The sequence below is a fragment of the Megalobrama amblycephala genome, linkage group LG21, assembly GCF_018812025.1.
Source record: "Megalobrama amblycephala isolate DHTTF-2021 linkage group LG21, ASM1881202v1, whole genome shotgun sequence".
NCBI lineage: Eukaryota > Metazoa > Chordata > Actinopteri > Cypriniformes > Xenocyprididae > Megalobrama > Megalobrama amblycephala.
Window position 1 is genome coordinate 32,475,035 of NC_063064.1, and position 18,519 is coordinate 32,493,553.

The following is an 18,519-nucleotide window of genomic DNA, read 5'->3' on the forward strand; positions in this document are numbered from 1 at the left end:
ATAGATAGATAGATAGATAGATAGAACGATGGATGGATGGATGGATGGATAGATAGATAGATAGATAGATAGATAGATAGATAGATAGATAGATAGATAGATAGATAGATAGATAGATAGATAGATAGATAGCCATTGTTGATTTTGTCGTCAGTGAACAGAAGTTGTAATTGTAGTTTTCAGTGTCTCATCTGTGATGGTGTCGTGTGATTGGCTCACAGTCAGTCCTGCCTTCACAGAAATCGCTTCGAAAGGCAGAGCAGCTGTCAGACGCTGTCGTCCAATAGAAAACTGCTGATGTCATGCCTTGCAACGCAGTCTCTGTGTGTGTGTGTGTGTGTGTGTGTGTCAGCGTCTGCAGGAGGTCCTCTGACCCGCTCTGAAAGGATCGTACCACCTGCACCTCTCAAAGGGAGGATGGACATCCATCCCGCCTCGTTCCGCCCCGCTGCTCCTGCAGCTCGTTAGTGAAATGCTGTCGCTTCACCTTCACCGCGTCCCGGAGGATCATCTGGCGATTGAGCCGTCTCTCTCTAAGGATGATGGGATAGCCGATCCTCCAGGGACACGGGCCGCCCGACCCCCGCTCTCAGGCTCATCCATTATATCACACAGCCACACCTCAGTTCAAAGTCTCCTCATAAACCTTATCTGAAGCGCGGCGCTGCTTTACAACCCTGTTACTCATTTATGCACGAGCTAAAAATATAAAAGCTGTAGACCTCATGCATTTCCTGCATAAAAGTTATTTTGGAGAGTTATGAAGAATTGTGGACACTATGGTCCTCTTCACTTGGCCTTAATGTAAAAAATAGGACATTCCCGATCCCTGGTGAGCCGTTTCATATATCTCTGACACGTAGCCCTTCCTGCGAGACCTTTTTTCCTTCCCGAAAGTGTCAGAAAGAAAAATAGCCGATGAACCTGTCTGCAGGAGCGACGGGAACAAAAGCCACTGCATCATTAACTCACGCTGCGGGTCAGGTTACTCGATTCTGCAGTGGAGATCCCTGTTAACCCTTTCCCGCCCTCCTGCTGTGTTTACATGTGACTCTTAAATGAACACTGACTGTAAGAGAACTCATGCTCATGATCTGATCCCTCCGCAGCCCAAGCCAACGAAGGGCCGCATGCGTATCCACTGCCTGGAGAACGTGGACAAAGCCCTGCAGTTCCTCAAGGAGCAGCGGGTGCACCTGGAGAACATGGGGTCACATGACATCGTCGACGGCAACCACCGACTCACGCTCGGACTCATTTGGACCATCATCCTCCGCTTCCAGGTGCACAGAATATTATAAATGTGTCAAATATTATTTGTTCTGTTATTTTGTGACATTTTTCCCCTACTTGATATAATACTGTACTCTTAGATGTATTATATATATATATATATATATATATATATATATATATATATATTTTTTTTTTTTTTTTTTAAACAATTTTTTAACATCTATTTATATAGAAAATATTTAATTTCTATTACTTTATAACACTTTTTCCCCTACTCACTATAGTACTGTACTCTTAGATATGTTATTTATTTATTTATTTACTTAAACCATTTTTTATTATTTATTGGAATCTTTTATTTTAAATATTTATTTGTTTATTTATATAGGAAATATTTACTTTCTAATATTTACATTTTAATTAATACTGTCAAATCAATTAATCGTGATTAATCGCACTTAAAATTTTGTAAACGTGTACGTGTATGTATATATATATATATATATATATACACACACACACACACACACACACACACACACATATATATATAATATATATACAAACTTCCGTTAAATGCAATTAATCATGATTAATCGATTTGTCAGTACTAATTTTAACACTTTTCCCCCACTTGTTATAGTACTGTACTCATATATATTATTTATTTATATTTATATACTTATTTATTTACTTAAACCATTTTTTAAATTGTTTATATAGATTTTTTTTTTATTTTTATTACCTTACATTCGAACACATTTGTCCTACTCACTATAGTACTCTTAGATGTATTATTTATTTATATTTATTTATTTACTTAAACCAATTTTTTTTATTTATTGAAAATATTTATTTATTTAATTTCTAATATTTTACATTCACTTTTCCCCCTCACTTTAGTACTGTACTGTTTTATTTTAATAAGATGTATTATTTGTTTATATTTATTTATTTACTTAAACCAATTTTTTTATTTATTGAAAATATTTATTTATTTAATTTCTAATATTTTACATTCACTTTTCCCCCCCACTATAGTACTGTACTGTTTTATTTTAATAAGATGTATTATTTGTTTATATTTATTTATTTACTTAAACCAATTTTTTTTATTTATTGAAAATATTTATTTATTTAATTTCTAATATTTTACATTCACTTTTCCCCCCACTATAGTACTGTACTGTTTTATTTTAATAAGATGTATTATTTGTTTATATTTATTTATTTACTTAAACCATTTTTTTTTATTTATTGGAATCTTTTATTTTAAATATTTATTTGTTTATTTATATAGAAAATATTTACTTTCTATTATTTACATTCTAACTAGTTCTGTCAAATTGATTAATTGTGATTAATCGCACTTAAAATTTTGTAAATATATATGTATGTCTATATATATATATATATATATATATACACACACACACACACACACACACACACACACACATATATATTTACAAACTTTTGTTAAATGCGATTATTCATGATTAATCGATTTGTCAGTACTAATTTTAACACTTTTTCCCCACTTGTTATAGTATTGTACTCGTATATATTATTTATTTATATTTATATACTTATTTATTTACTTAAACCATTATTTAAATTGTTTATTGTAATCACTTGTTTATTATATAGAAAAATATTTAGTTTTTATTACTTTACATTCGAACACTTTTGTCCTACTCACTATAGTACTCTTAGATGTGTTATTTATTTATATTTATTTATTTATTTATTTACTTAAACCAATTTTTTATTATTTATTGAAATGATTTATTTGTTTATTATTTAATTTCTAATATTTTACATTCACTTTTCCCCCCCACTATAGTACTGTACTGTTTTATTTTAATAAGATGTATTATTTGTTTATATTTATTTATTTACTTAAACCATTTTTTATTATTTATTGGAATCTTCTATTTTAAATATTTATTTGTTTATTTATATAGAAAATATTTACTTTCTATTATTTACATTCTAACTAGTACTGTCAAATCGATTAATCGTGATTAATTGCACTTAAAATTTTGTAACTATATGAGTACTTATGTTATTAATATATATACATACACACACACATATTATATATATTTACAAACTTCCGTTAAATGCAATTAATCATGATTAATCGATTTGTCAGTACTAATTGTAACATTTTTTCCCCACTTGTTATAGTATTGTACTCATATATATTATTTATTTATATTTATATACTTATTTATTTACTTAAACCATTTTTTAAATTGTTTACATAGAAAAATAGTAGTAGAAAAATCATAGTGTTTAGTAAAAAAATAAAAAATAAATAAAATAAATTGTTAATATATTTTAAAAAATTATATATATATATATATATATATATATATATATATATATATAGATAGATAGATAGATAGATATTTTTAAAATATATTAACAATTTTTATGTATTTATTTATTTATTTAGAAAATATTTAATTTCTATTATGTTACATTATAACCCTTTTTTCTACTCACTATCGTACTCTACTGTTAGATGTATTATTTTTTAAATATTTTTATTATTTTATATTAATCTTTTCCCCAGACCCGAGTTTTGAAACCCTTGTCCTAACAGCACTGTTTTCATTTTCATCACATTATAACTAAGTAAATGCACAAAGCATCATTTTGTTGTTATCTTTTGTGTAACAGATCCAAGACATCAGCGTGGAGACAGAAGACAATAAAGAGAAGCGCTCAGCCAAGGACGCCCTGCTGCTGTGGTGCCAGATGAAGACCGCAGGGTGGGTCAATGTCCAGATGAAAGACCTCAGCGTATTCGTTTCCGTGATGTCTGACCGTTCTCGTTTGTGTTTCACAGCTATCCGAACGTCAACATCCACAACTTCACCACCAGCTGGCGTGATGGAATGGCGTTCAATGCCCTCATTCACAAACACAGGTACCAACTTCAGTTCACTTGCATCAAAAGCTCTGCTTTGCAAACTTAATATCCTGAACTCTCAATGCTTTTGATCTTTCCAGGCCAGACCTGATTGATTTCGACAAACTGAAGAAGTCCAACGCTCACTACAACCTGCAGAACGCCTTCAACCTGGCCGAGCAGCACCTGGGTCTCACCAAACTTCTGGACCCAGAAGGTAAAGTCCATCCTGGTCTCGCAGCTTCTACACCTCGCCGTCAAACACACAATCACACCATGTGACGTCTTTTTTGCAGATATCAGCGTAGACCATCCCGATGAGAAGTCCGTCATCACTTACGTCGTCACGTACTACCATTATTTCTCCAAGATGAAGGCCTTGAAGGTGGAGGGCAAACGTATCGGAAAGGTCTGAGTCTTCAAAACACGTAAACTTCTAGAAGGTTCTCCGTTTTCTGTGAAGAAGATTTGATGATTTGAGTCTTATGCATGCTATTTTTTTATTTATTCGTTGATCAGTTTGGTAAGAAATATAAGATATTCTTATTAAAATAAAAATTAAATGATTTAAATAATACAATAATTAATGGATAATATTAAATAAAAGTAAATAAATAAATTCCTAATGTGCTATTAAATGTTATATATTTATTAGTTTTGTAAGAAATATATAATGCTTTTCAAAATTCCTATTAAAATAAATAAATAATTAAATAAATAAATTCCTTTTTCAGATGTAACTGTTAAATATTTAAATATTCCTATTAAAATAAAAATAGTTTTATTTTTTAAAATAAATAATTGAAATAAATAAAATCCTATTTGAAATGTCACCAATAGCAATGACATCATCTTAATATATTTACATATTTAATTGCAATTGGTCTTCTATCCTACCTGTTTATTGACTTATTAATTTTTTTTTATTAATTTATTTATCAGTTTTGTAAGAAATATGAGATTCTTTAAAGATTAAATAAAGAAATATATAATACTTTTCAAAATTCCTATTAAAATAAAATAATTAAATAATTAAATAAATACATTCCTTTTTCAGATGTAACTGTTAAATATTTAAATATTCCTATTAAATTTTTTTATTTATTTTTTTTAAATAAATAAAATCCTATTTGAAATGTCACCAATAGCAATGACATCATCTTAATATATTTACATATTTAATTGCAATTGGTCTTCTATCCTACCTGTTTATTGACTTATTAATAAGTAATAATTTTTAAATTTTTAAAATTAATAATTTTAATTAATTTATTCATTAATTTTTGTAAGAAATATAAAATTATTTAAAGATTAAACAAAGAAATATATACTTTTCAAAATTCCTAAAATAAAATAAATAATTAATTAAATAAATACATTCCTTTTTCAGATGTAACTTTTAAATATTTAAATATTCCTATTAAAATAAAATAGTTTAAATATTCCTATTAAAATAAAAATAGTTTTATTTTTTAAAATAAATAATTTAAATAAATAAAATCCTATTTGAAATGTCACCAATAGCAATGATATCATCTTAATATATTTACATATTTAATTGCAATTGGTCTTCTATCCTACCTGTTTATTGACTTATTAATAAGTAATAATTTTAAATTTTTAAAATTAATAATTTTAATTAATTTATTCATCAGTTTTGTAAGAAATATACGATTCTTTAAAGATTCCTATTAAAATTAAATAAATAAATATATTACTTTTTAAGATGTAACCATTAAATATTTAAATATACCAATAAAAAAATAAGTATTTTAAACATTCCTATTAATATTAAATGTTTTAAGTTTTTCTACTCCTATTAAATATTCCTATAAAAATAAATTATAAAATAAGTTTTAAATAAACAATTTAAAATTGAAATAATTTAAATATATAATAATAATAATAATTTAAATATAATATAATAAATAAATACCTAATTTAAATGTAACAGTTATCTTAATATTTACATACTTAATTACAATGTTTCTTTGATAGGTTTAGTTTCTGTTGCATATTTTTAACCAATAACCAATCTGAGGTGTCATTTCATTTACACAATCAAAGTCTGAAACCTCAACTCAACTTTAGCGACGGTGCATTGCGACTTTATTTCCTTCAGGAAATGCAAGACAAATTGACATTAAAATGTGTTTTCTAGGTGCTTGACAACGCCATCGAGACTGAGAAGATGATCGAGAAATATGAATCTCTGGCGTCCGATCTGCTGGAGTGGATTGAACAAACCATCATCATCCTCAACAACCGCAAGTTTGCAAACTCACTAGTTGGAGTCCAGCAGCAGCTTCAGGCCTTCAACACCTACCGGACAGTGGAGAAACCGCCCAAGTGAGTGTCCAGCACAGACATACAGCAGATATATCAGGACTAGAATGAACTGAATTTGATTTTCAACTCGTCTCTCCTCAGATTCACTGAGAAGGGCAACCTGGAGGTGCTTCTGTTTACTATCCAGAGCAAGATGAGGGCCAATAACCAGAAGGTGTACATGCCCCGAGAGGGCAAACTCATCTCAGACATCAACAAGGTGAAAATTAGCTATTTTTTGCATGTTTAAAAGCATCAGTTTTGCTCCTGCTCAGATCAGACTCTGACTCTCTGTGTTGATGTGATGTTGTCGCAGGCGTGGGAGCGTCTGGAGAAGGCTGAGCACGAGCGCGAGCTGGCGTTGAGGACCGAGCTGATCCGACAGGAGAAACTGGAGCAGCTCGCCAGACGCTTCGACCGCAAGGCTGCCATGAGGGAGACCTGGCTGAGCGAGAACCAGCGCCTCGTTTCCCAGGTTCAATCTGACAGCGTTTGCTGGATAAACAAACACATGTGCTGCGTAATGTTACTTCAGCCTTGATTTGAAATGATTTTTGCCCCCTGGTGGTGAAAGACTTGAATGACACACAGTATAGGCGCTTGTGTACTATTTTATATTTTAATAAATAATAGATTTTATTATTACACACACAAAATGTCAAAGTATAAATATAAAATAGTGCATTCAAAATTGCACTATATTTCTCTCTCTCTCTCTCTCTCTCTATATATATATATATATATATATATATATATTAAGATATTTAATTAATTATAATATATTTTAAAAAACACTATTTATATTTAATATGTATTATGTTATTATATTGTACATTTATGTTATTATTATTATTATTATTATTTATGAAAATAGGCTTTAAAAGCAAATTTTCATAACGTGTGTGTATATATATACAATTTTATTATATTTCTATATTTCTGATATGATATTAAGATATTTAATTATAATATATTAAAATTTTTAATATTATGAATTATTATGTCCCTACTTATATTTATATTAGTATTTATATTGTACATTTATATTATTATTATTTATACAATTTTTTATGAAAACAAAGGCTTTAATAGCTAATATAAAGCTAATATATATGAAAAACAGTTTATTTATATTATATTATTTATTATGAATTATGTTCTAATTATAAATTTGTATTATTATTATTATTAATAATATTATTTTCTATGAAAACAGGCTTTAAAAACATGCTGTGTGTTTATATATATATATAAATTGTACTATATTTCTATATTTCTATGTTATGATATTAAGATATTTAATTCTAATATATTTAAAATTAATATTTATTATGAATTATTATATGTTCTTACATATATTGTACATTTATATTATTATTTACACGATGAAAAAAGGCTTTAAAAGCTAATATAAAGCTAATATATATATATATATATATATATATATATATATATATATACATATATGAAAAACAGTTTATTTATATTGTAATATTATTAGTTATGTTCTAATTATAAAATTTGTATTATTATTATTTATATATATATTTTTTAAACAAAGGCTTTTAAAGCAAATTTTCATAATGTGTGTGTGTGTGTGTATATATATATATATATATATATATATATATATATATATATATATATATATATAAAATTGTACTATATTTCTATATTTCTGTTATGATATTAAGATATTTAATTATAATATATTTAAAATGGTAATATTTTTTATGAATTATTATATTATTTACTTATTATTATTATTATTATTTATACTATTTTTATGAAAACAAAGGCTTTAAAAGCTAATATATATTTATACATATATGAAAAACAGTTTATTTATATTATATTATTTATTATGAATTATTATGTTCTAATTATAAATTTGTATTATTATCATTTATATTATTTTTATGAAAACTAAGGCTCTAAATGAGCAATCTTTGCTTCTTATAAATCAAATATTAACCAAACAATAATTGTACTATATTTCTGAACAATGTTATGAAAGATATTTAATTATAATATATTTTAAAAAGTTTATTTATATTTTAATATTTATATTAATTATTATGTTATTACTTATTACATATTTATGCTATTATTATGAAAATAAAGGTATTAAATTAGTATTTTTCATAATTTTGCCACAAAAAATCTTTGCTTCCTCTAAACATACATGAACAAAACAATAATTGTACTTCTGAACTGAAAGATAGTTTGTAGAAACATTTATTTCTTGATTTAATATACAGTTTGTGTAAACACTAGTAAAACTGGGTGTGTATACATAACATTTTTAATTTGTATTATTATTATTATTTGCTTTTTTTAATCATGTATACAAATACAGGGGGAAAAAATCACATTTTTAATAATGTTAACATGTTTTTGTGCTAAAAAGAAGATCATAGCCAAACTCTCAAACATTTGACATCTCTCAAATTCCCAGATGTATAATCTTAGATTAATTCATTGAAAACAAACAGACAAAAATGAATCGCAATGAAAACTAGTATGTTTTTTTCTCATCATTCCTGTTTTCTTTTCTGCAGGACAATTTCGGATTCGACCTCCAGGCGGTTGAGGCAGCTACCAAAAAACACGAAGCCATCGAGACGGATATCGCGGCGTACGAGGAGCGCGTGCTGGCGGTGGTCGCCGTGGCCAAAGAACTGGAGGCCGAGAACTACCACGACATCAAGCGAATCGCGGCTCGTAAAGACAACGTGCTGCGGCTGTGGGAGTATCTGCTGGAGCTGCTCAAAGCTCGCCGGCAGCGGCTGGAGATGAACCTCGGCCTGCAGCGCGTCTTCCAGGAGATGCTCTACATCATGGACTGGATGGATGAAATGAAGGTGAGAGGAAGAGAAGCGTGTCTTAAATCGCTGGAATCTTTCGCTCGTCATTCGCGAAATTTTGTACTTTTGCAAACTAGTCCTAGGTTTTTGGCCTGATCAGAAACAAACCAGAGCAGCAAGAGCCTCTGGAGTCTGATTGTCAATAATTATCATAAAAAAGTTGAAATTTCGATTCACGGTCTCTATCGAACTTTCGAAGTGGGCGGAGCCACTTTTACAAAAATGGCTGTAACTCGTGAACGGAATGAGATATTTTCACCAAATTTGGTACACCTATGCAAAAGCTCATTCTGTGGTCGTATGAAAAAGGATGTGGCAACTGGCCACTTGGTGGCGCTATAACAGGAAAAAAAACTTGAAAATGGCTATAACTACTTAATCGTTAATCCGATTGGCTTGAAAATTGGCATGCAGTGTCTTCGTCCAAGGCGCCATGAATGTCTCTGTGGCCATTGACGCATCTCAAAAAACATGGCCGCCATCAGCCAATGAAATTTGAGCAGCTATCAGACAAGAAACTCGCTGGACCTGTTTGAGAAATTTGCGTTTTTCATGTGCTTAAAGGATTGTGTATCTCACGATTTTTCGCACACGCCCACAACATTCATACCACATGGTTGAACTCATCATTCTGAGCAACTTTGCCTCTAGGACTGCCGCTGTCCATCAAATCGTTTGTTAAATATTGGAGATTATTTCAAAAACTTGGGCGAACTAGTCCTAGGTTTTTGGCTCAACCTCGATAACTGTTAAAAAGCTTTTGAAACTACATATTTCCTATGGTAAATTGCCTGTAAATGGTCTTTTCCATCTATGATCGAGATGGTTACAGGCTTGCTAATTAAAACATAATACCTTTTTATGCATGTGCATGCGCTCGAACCCTGATAATTGCTGCTCGCAGCTATATTCAAATTCAAAATGATGATGATTATTATTGCAAATACAATACTGCTGTCTATAGCATGGTTTTTATTATGCCTGAGATTAAGTTTAGTTTAAAAATCTCATACCTTTTTACCTTTTAATAACCTAAATGATGAAGCTTTCATGTCCTGATGATTGTCTGCTGTCCTCCGCAGATGCTGCTGCTGTCTCAGGATTATGGGAAGCACTTGCTTGGGGTGGAAGATCTGCTTCAGAAACACGCTCTGGTGGAGGCCGACATCGGCATACAGGCCGACCGCGTCAAAGCCGTCAACGCCAACGCACAGAAGTTTGCCGTGGATGAGGAGGGTAAGAAGAGCGCTCTGCTGCACCCTTTCAAATATTAGTTTTTCTAGTCTACAACCAAAGTAATTTGGTTTAGTGTCTTTAGTGCATCAGGAACACTTTATTGTGAAGTTATTTAAATAATGCATAATATTCACAGAAACCATTTCTATGCGTTCACATTTATGCTTTTCCAATAAAATCCTATTCTTTCAGAATAAAATAAGTCCAGGTCCAGTACAGACAGCTCATTTATTAAAGTATGGTTTTGTGCATTTATGAGGACATCATCTCGCCTCTCGTTAGTGATTCCTGGTTAAAGACCAGCGGGTTCAGATTCAGATTTTTTTCTTCAGAGGAAACGTGCAGAGCTGCTCCAGATTGGATTTTGCAAGGTTCCCACGGTCATTGAAAACTTGGAAATAACAGCAATTTAACAACTGATTTCCAGGCCAGGAAAAATCAGGGATATGTAATAAATTTTAGAAGTCATGGAAAAAGACATGGACATTTTATAGTGAATGTGAATTTCCCTGGCTCTAAATGGAGATAAATCCTCGTTTGAGCCACATTCAAATCTCACTTTATTTCGATGGTCCACGAAGGTCACATTTTACAAAATAAATATATATATATATATATATATATATATATATATATATATATATATATCATATACTATCATATATAATATAAAAAGTGTATAATTCATTAAATTCCAAGAATGGCAACTGACATCAGTTGTGATTTTAGTATTATTAATATACTGTTATATTATTTATTAATATTTGCATTAGCTTTTATTTTTATATTAACAGTTTTGCCTTATTTTAGTTGTCATATCACATTTTTGTTGTGCATTAGTCGTTTTTTGTCTATTTAGCTTTTAGTCATTTTAATACTAAAATTACTCATTTAATTTCAGTTTTTGCCAAAGCAACATTTCTAATTTTAGTTTAAATCTAATATTTATATTTTATTTTATTTCAGCTTTATTTTAATGAATGAAAATTAGTTCCAGATTTAGTTTTAGCTAACGATAAAAACACTGCCTGATGTACACATGAAATAATCCCCAGCAAACAACAAAAATAATTTAAAAAATATTTAAAGGTGCAGTAAGCAATTTCTGAGAAATGCTGTTGATATTTGAAATCACCAAAACAAACACGGCCCTACTTAATAGCCCCGCCCCAATATTCAAACATGCTATGCAGCATAGGCCCCTCCCCCCTCATGAGTGGACACACCCCTTGTTGCTGATTGGCTACGAGTGTGTTTTGGTGTTCTGATCCAATTTCAACAGAGTTTCTCAGAAATTGCATACTACACCTTTAAGCATTACTGGAAATGCATTGGTCAAAAAGGGTGGCAATCCTTTTTCCAGTAATTCTACAAAGTCACTGTACATAATAATAGCGAAGAAAGAATGAAAACAGAACTTATAATTCAAAGTGGTGTCTTTACCTCAACTGTCCCTATTTCCCTCTCTCTCTCTAATGTTTTCTATCTTCTCTCCATCCCGCTGCAGGCTACAAACCTTGTGACCCTCAGGTCATCCGTGACCGCGTGGCCCACATGGAGTTCTGCTACCAGGAACTGACCCAGCTCGCAGCCGAGCGCCGCGCCCGCCTCGAAGAGTCCCGTCGCCTTTGGAAGTTCTTCTGGGAGATGGCCGAGGAAGAGGGCTGGATTCGCGAGAAAGAGCAGATCCTGTCCTCGGACGACTGCGGTAAGGATCTGACGGGCGCCGTCCGCCTGTTGAGTCAACATCGCGCCCTCGAAGACGAAATGACCGGCCGCGCCGGTCACCTCCAGCACACGGTGCGCGAAGGTCAAGCGATGGCCGACGCCGGGCATTTCGGCGAAGCCAAGATCCGTGAGCGTATTGCAGACGTCCAAGCGCAGTGGGCTGCTCTGGAACAGCTGGCAGCGGTGAGGAAAACCCGCTTGGAAGAAGCCTGCAGCCTTCACCAGTTCCAGGCCGACGCTGACGATGTTGACGCCTGGACTTTGGACGCACTCCGAATCGTCTCCACCGCTGACGTTGGCCATGATGAATTTTCCACTCAAGCTTTGGTCAGGAAACACAAAGACGCGTCGTCCGAGGTTGCTAGTTATCGGCCAGTGATCGACGCCCTTCACGAGCAGGCGCAATCCCTTCCTCCCGAACTGGCGCAGACTGCGAATGTCAACGAGCGGCTGGCGGGCATCGAGGAGCGCTATAAGGAGGTTTCAGAGTTGACCAGGCTGAGGAAACAGGCTCTGCAGGACGCCCTGGCGCTCTATAAGATGTTTAGCGAGGCAGATGCATGTGAACTGTGGATCGATGAGAAAGAGCAGTGGCTCAACAGCATGGAGATCCCAGAGAAACTGGAGGACCTTGAGGTCATTCAGCACAGGTGAGAGCTTAAGTCTGTATCTTTGTGAACATATTTATCACACCAATTGGGATTTGCGGCATGCAAATTGCATTCATTTTGCAGGTGTGTTTTGCGCCATTACTTGATTTGTGTCGGTGAATAACATGCTGAACAATGCAGTGTGTGCATATAAGTGATTCTTAGTGAATTCCAGCAGAATGTTTGAAACTTTCAAGGTAATAGAATGAATCAGGAGTTTGTTTTGAACTCACAAAACCTGTAACTTTAATCACAGCCATCTCAAAACCACTCTGCCATATGGAAGTTGTAGAAAAGTTGAGCTAGATGAGTAAAGTTTGTCATGACAAACCTTGATGTTGGCTTGAGAAGGTTTTAAGTACTTTAAATATCTTGAATTATGAGTCCGTTTAAAGTTTGTAGTAGTTACAAAAGTTTGAAGCAGTTAAAACAGTTTAAAAATTGTGAAGCTAAAAGCAGTTTAAATTTTAAAAAAGTTAAAAAATTGTGAAGTTTGAAGCAGTTTTAAGTTTGAATTAGTTTTAAAAGCTTGAGGTTTAAAATGTTTTAAGTTTGAAGTAGTTTAAAAATCTTGAATTTTGAATCAATTTTAAGTTTGTAGTAGTTATAAAAGCTTGAAGCAGTTGTAAGTTTAAAGTAGCTTAAAAATTGTGAAGTTTGAAGCAGTTTTAAGTTTGAATTAGTTTTAAAAGCTTGAGGTTTAAAATGTTTTAAGTTTAAAGTAGTTTAAAAATCTTGAAGTTTGAAGCAGTTTTAAGTTTGAAGAAGTTTAAAAATCTTAAATTTTGAAACGGTTTATGTTTGAAATAGTTTTAAAAGCTTGAGGTTTGAAGACTTAAGTTTGAAGAAGTTTAAACAATTTGAGTTCTGAAGCAGTTTTAAATTTGAAATAGTTTAAAAAACTTTTGGTTTAAAAAGTTTTAATTTTAAAGAAGTAGTTGTTTTAAGTTTGAAGAAGTTTAAAAATCTTGAATTTTGAAAGTTTTAAGTTTGAAATAGTTTTAAAAGCTTGAGGTTTGAAGATGTTTTAAGTTTGAAGAAGTTTAAACAGTTTGAATTTTGAAGCAGTTTTAAGTTTGAAGTAATTTTAAAAGCTTGAAACATGTTTTATTTAAAAGTAGTTTACAAATCTTTAATTTTGAAGCAGTTTTAAGTTTAAAATAGTTTTGAAAGCTTGAGGTTTGAAGATGTTTTAAGTTTGAAGAAGTTTAAACAGTTTGAATTTTGAAGCAGTTTTAAGTTTGAAGTAATTTTAAAAGCTTGAAACACGTTTTATTTAAAAGTAGTTTACAAATCTTTAATTTTGAAGCAGTTTTAAGTTTAAAATAGTTTTAAAAGCTATAGGTTTGAAGAAGTTTTAAGCTTGAAGGAGTTTTAAAAGTGTGAAGTGAGTTAAGTGAGTTCATTTTTAGAAAAGCTTGAAGCAGTTATAAAAGCTCAAAGTTAAAAGCTTTTAAGACAATGCAGTCTCTCAGACAGATAATTCGGTAAATTTTGTTTGCCTCAACCCAACATAATTAAGATAATTTACTGCCATAGCTGGAGATAAGAAATGCAAATTAAATTCTGCAAGTTCCCTGTGGTCGAAAACAGATAGAACTCACTCTAGTGTGGTCAGATATCACATCCTCCATTTCTCAAGGATAAAACATTATTGTTCAGAGCTGCTGTTCTTGAATACGCTGATGATAGTGTGATGAAAATGATTTTTTTTATGTTCCAGGTTTGAGAGTCTGGAGCCTGAAATGAATAACCAGGCCTCACGTGTGGCCGTCGTCAATCAGATCGCCAGGCAGCTGATACACAGCGGACACCCGAGCGAGAAAGACATCAAAGCTCAACAAGACAAACTCAACACCAGGCAAGTCATAGCATTTTATGTTTCTGCCAAATGTATCTTTAAGCTCTGTGTAGAGAGCAGTACTAGTATAACTGGTCACCAGAACATGTCTGATAAAAATGCGATTGTAGGGCTATATATATTCTGTCACTGTTTGGATGTCGTAAAACACCCACAGATGTAGCAGAAAACATCTGGGTCATGTTTGCATTTTCTTCTGTCACTGGTCATAATTGAAATCAGCATTAGGCATAAAATAATGTCATACATGTGAATATCGTCTGAGAATTGATCAGATAGTTGTAACCTGGCTTAGTTTTTCTGAAGATTAAGGGATAATGCAAGACTACTTTGAAAGTATTATTAGTCTTAAAAATTAGTTAGAAACAAGTAATGCAGGGCTGTGTAACTGCGAGCAGCAATTATCGGGGTTCAAGTGCTTTACGGCCTTAAAGCACATGCGTAAAAAGGTATATTGTTTTAATTAGCAAGCCTGTAACCATCTCGATCATAGATGGAAAAGAACATTTACAGTAAATACAGGGCAATTTGCCTTAGGAAATATATGGTTTTTAAAGCTTTTTCTCCAAAGTTGTTCTCCAAAGTTGGTTTTTGAAATAATGTCCAATATTTAACAAACGTTTTGATAGACAGTGGCAGTCCTAGAGGCAATGAATGGGCGTGTGCAAAAAATCACACAATACATAATTCTTTATTTTTCTGATTTCTTTCTAATTACTCACAGGCTTCTAGGGCCATGAGTCAAATTGGCCTAGTGTGTTTCGCTCCGATCGGCCTCTGTTAACCTAGCTGCTCAAACTTCATTGGCCGGTGGTGGACATGTTTTTTAAGATGCGCCAATGTCCTCATAGACAGTCAATGGCTCCTTGGACGAAGACACTGCATGCCAATTTTCAAGTCATTCGGACTAACGATTAAGTAGTGATAGCCATTTTCATGTTTTTTTCCTGTTATAGCGCCACCAAGTGGCCAGTTTCTGCAACCTTTTTCATCTGACCTCGGAATGAGCTCTTACATAGATGTGCCAAATTTAGTGAAAATATATCATTCCGTTCACGAGTTACAGCCATTTTAGTAAAAGTGGCTCCGCCCATTCAGAATGTTTCGGTGGCCCTTAGAGACCATTAATCGAAATATCAACTTTTTTTTGATAACTTTTGACAATCAGATGCCAGAAAATCTTACAGGACTGGTTTGATTCCGATTGGACTAAAAACATAGGACTAGTTTGCAAAAGTAGGTTTTTAAATAAAATCCAAAATACCTGAAAATTTCTCAGAACGATGAACAAATCCGAAGCATGCATTTTGTCCGTCGTGACCCAATGATGCTAACGATATAAGACACTTGAGCCTATGCCTAACAGTTTAGGAGTCTTGGTGACGTTGTAGATGGTGTAATATTTCTTGTTTTAATTACAAACGGAGTTAAATTTTAATATGTATTGCAGTGCATGTGTTTAAATACACCCTGATGCTCATCCGCAGGTGGAGTCAGTTCCGCGACCTGGTGGACCAGAAGAAAGAGTCCCTGAACTCCGCCTTGGGCGTGCAGAACTACCACCTTGACTGTAATGAGACAAAATCCTGGATCCGTGAGAAGACAAAAGTCATCGAGTCCACCCAGGAGCTGGGCAACGACCTCACGGGCGTAATGGCCCTTCAGCGCAAACTCACCGGCATGGAACGCGATCTGGCTGCCATCGAAGCCAAACTGGGCGACCTCCGCGGTGAGGCGGATCGCTTGGCCGGCGAACATCCCGACCAGGCCAAAGCCATCACGGGACGGCTGGCGGAAATCACCGCCGTTTGGGAGGAGATGAAAGAAACACTACGAAACCGCGAAGCGTCTCTTGGCGAAGCCAGCAAGCTGCAGCAGTTCCTCCGCGAGCTGGATGATTTCCAGTCCTGGCTTTCCCGTACGCAGACGGCCATTGCGTCCGAGGACATGCCCAACACGCTAGCCGAGGCGGAGAAGCTTCTAGCCCAACACGAAGGCATCAAGAACGAGATTAACAACTACGAAGAGGACTACCAGAAGATGAGAGACATGGGTGAGATGGTGACACAGGGACAGACGGATGCTCAGTACATGTTCCTGAGACAAAGGCTCCAGGCTTTGGATACTGGATGGAACGAGCTTCACAAGATGTGGGAGAACCGGCAGAACCTTCTGTCACAGTCTCACGCCTATCAGATCTTCCTCAGAGACACCAAACAAGCTGAGGCCTTCCTTAACAACCAGGTAAATTGTCTGTTTGTCTGTCTTCAAGCCACCATCAAAGTTTGTCTTGATGATATTTCATCTAGTTCTGTTGTGTATCTTTCTGTAGGAGTATGTTCTGGCCCATACCGAGATGCCCACCACCCTGGAAGGGGCGGAAGCTGCCATTAAGAAACAGGAGGACTTCATGACCACCATGGACGCCAATGAAGACAAGATCAACAGTGTGGTGGAGGCCGGTAGGAGACTTGCCAGCGATGGAAACATCAACGCCGACCGCATCCAGGAGAGAGCAACCTCCATCGATGACCGGTAACAGGGCACATGCGATTAAGTGTGTTAAAGTGAATAGGAATAATAGATAAAAGGGTAGATCTGACCTTCAACTTTTAACCTGCAGGCACAAGAAGAACCGTGAGGCCGCTGTGGAGCTGCTCATGAGGTTGAAGGACAACAGAGACCTGCAGAAGTTCTTGCAGGACTGCCAGGAGGTGAGCTGAAATAGAAGGCAAAACCCATAGAAATACAGCTTAACTAAACAACTCGAACCTACTTTACCCATTTTAGAAGACTGGCAATTTATGGAGAAGATGGAGGGAATTTGTGGACCAAGAGAATTAGTAATTATATAATAGATGTCATCACAAATTGTTGTTATATATATGTGTGTGTGTATTAGGGCTGGGCAAAAAATATCAATTTCTCGATTTTAATCGATTCTCATTTTTATGAACTGATATCGATTCTTAAATCCCAAGAATCGATTAGTCTAGTCTGTTTTCAGTTGATGAATGAGCAGAATATGTAGCGCCTCCCATCCAATAAATCGCAATAATCTTCATTACTTTTGATATGAAGCAAAGTCTCAGATTTCAAATGACGTCCATCTTATTATGAGATTCAAAAAATAAATACCGTTTTGGCGCTGTTTAATGTGGCGTGACAGATCACTTTAGCGCCTCAGTTAAAGAGAAGCATGTGATCATCCTCTCCTCCGCTTTAATACCAGTTACAGTGAAATAAACATGAACATCTGAAGGTATGTTAAAATATACATTACAACTTACTGAAATCCGTATCATGTCTCGTGTAATCGCTCAATCAGTGCTTCAACTTCGGAAAGACGTCAGCTTGTAAACAATGTCACGTAACGTCACATTTACCTCAGAAAAACATATTCAGTGACCATAAACTCATTAGTCAGCTAGAAAAGTGAACTCTAGAGAGCAACATTCTGATAAATATAGCTATGCACTGTTACATATTCATTATAATCTTTAATGTTCTTCAATATTTAATGCATGTTTGAATAAATCAGCTATGACAGCCGCGATTTAAATGTTTATATTTAAAAAAAAAAACGAATTGGAGTAGAAATATGATTATGTAATTCTAAACTTTATTTATAATAAAAACATCATTGAGTGTAATTTAAGTGTTTGTATATAAATAAGTTAATTTGACCTT

At 33.6% G+C, this 18,519-nt stretch overlaps 1 protein-coding gene across 4 annotated transcripts in view; it reads left to right on the top strand.

Moving 5' to 3' along the window:
- sptbn1 (spectrin, beta, non-erythrocytic 1) overlaps positions 1-18,519 on the top strand; it is a 115,331-nt gene that overhangs the window by 70,120 nt on the left and 26,692 nt on the right. For all 4 annotated transcript variants that reach the window (XR_007182119.1, XM_048172516.1, XM_048172515.1 and 1 more), the window contains 15 exons: positions 1,110-1,283; positions 3,928-4,019; positions 4,097-4,177; positions 4,261-4,376; positions 4,456-4,568; positions 6,321-6,508; positions 6,590-6,707; positions 6,804-6,962; positions 9,049-9,351; positions 10,437-10,590; positions 12,098-12,968; positions 14,692-14,829; positions 16,317-17,073; positions 17,162-17,364; positions 17,453-17,543. Coding sequence is in view for 3 of the 4 variants with exons in the window: in XM_048172516.1 (XP_048028473.1) it covers positions 1,110-1,283; positions 3,928-4,019; positions 4,097-4,177; positions 4,261-4,376; positions 4,456-4,568; positions 6,321-6,508; positions 6,590-6,707; positions 6,804-6,962; positions 9,049-9,351; positions 10,437-10,590; positions 12,098-12,968; positions 14,692-14,829; positions 16,317-17,073; positions 17,162-17,364; positions 17,453-17,543 (3,558 nt within the window). In the remaining variant the exon portion in view is untranslated. The remainder of the gene's footprint in view (positions 1-1,109; positions 1,284-3,927; positions 4,020-4,096; positions 4,178-4,260; positions 4,377-4,455; positions 4,569-6,320; positions 6,509-6,589; positions 6,708-6,803; positions 6,963-9,048; positions 9,352-10,436; positions 10,591-12,097; positions 12,969-14,691; positions 14,830-16,316; positions 17,074-17,161; positions 17,365-17,452; positions 17,544-18,519) is intronic.